Source organism: Plasmopara halstedii, assembly GCF_900000015.1.
Source record: "Plasmopara halstedii genome assembly, contig: Scaffold_110, whole genome shotgun sequence".
NCBI classification, from domain to species: Eukaryota; Oomycota; class Peronosporomycetes; order Peronosporales; family Peronosporaceae; genus Plasmopara; species Plasmopara halstedii.
In genome coordinates, this window is record NW_020187031.1 from 1,301,029 (window position 1) to 1,302,024 (window position 996).

The 996-nt window shown below is 52.4% G+C and overlaps 1 protein-coding gene across 1 annotated transcript in view; it reads left to right on the forward strand.

Moving 5' to 3' along the window:
- Positions 1-43: 43 nt before the first annotated feature.
- PHALS_00274 (uncharacterized protein) overlaps positions 44-996 on the forward strand; it is a gene marked incomplete at both ends in the record, with an annotated part of 1,022 nt that continues 69 nt past the window's right edge. The window contains one exon of the mRNA XM_024729880.1: positions 44-988. Within this exon, the coding sequence (XP_024572320.1) occupies positions 44-988 (945 nt within the window). The remainder of the gene's footprint in view (positions 989-996) is intronic.

A 996-nucleotide genomic window follows, 5' to 3' on the forward strand; every position in this document is an offset into this window, starting at 1 on the left:
GTCGGATTTGAAGAGCTACGGCTACGGCGTCAAGGATATCAACATGAGGCAGATGATGCTGGACAGCCTTCCTGACCTGCACGAGTATGAGCAGCTGCGTGGAGCAGTGAAGTATGAGCGTTCTGCGGAGATGACCCTGGATGGACTCCGGGCGTTGATTGAACAAGCGGTTGTGAATCAGCCACTCCACGGCAAGGGAAATTGTGCCACTAGTACAGGTAGCGGTCAACGGCTAAAGCAAGGAAGCAGCACAGGTGCTCGTCATCAGCATCAAAATGGGCATCATGGGAGCAAGAAGAATCAGCACGGTGATGGTCAGCAAAAACCGAAGCGTGACAGGAAGAACAAAACTTGTCACTTGTTCAATTGGATCGGTCACTTCCAGGCTGACTGTACGGCTATTATCGATGGTGTTGCTGGGCCTGGTGCGACTGCCAGCGGTGGAGGTAACACTGGGACAAACGGTGGGACGCAACGGCGTCAGCAGCGCTCCAACTACACGAGTCGCGGCGGCGAAGTCCATGCCGACAGGCGTGGAGTTGCTGAAGATGATCTAGGTGTGGCTGCTGGTATTGTGATGATCAGTCCGATGCTGGTTGTTCCGTACACGAAGAGTGAGAACGACAAAATGGCCAAGTCGCTACCAGAGGGATCGTCATGGTGGTGTTTCGACACATGTTCCAATATGCACTTGACCGGTGATCGCTCTTTCTTTGTTCATCTCGAAGAAATTCGCCCAAAAAGTATTGGTGCAAATGTCGTTGGTGTGGCCGCCACGACGCTGACTAGTGCGTCCGACATTGGTCGAGTGAAGATCATCACTCATGTGGGCGACGCCAATGCTGAGTTTATTTTGGACGATGAACTGCACGTGGAAGGCGCGTCACACGGACTGTTCTCGATGCATCTCACAATTACCAAGCAGAAGTTCGATATCGCGTACGATCGAGCAGCATCGACATTCAGTGCTTACAAAAATGGGGAGCAGGTGATCTT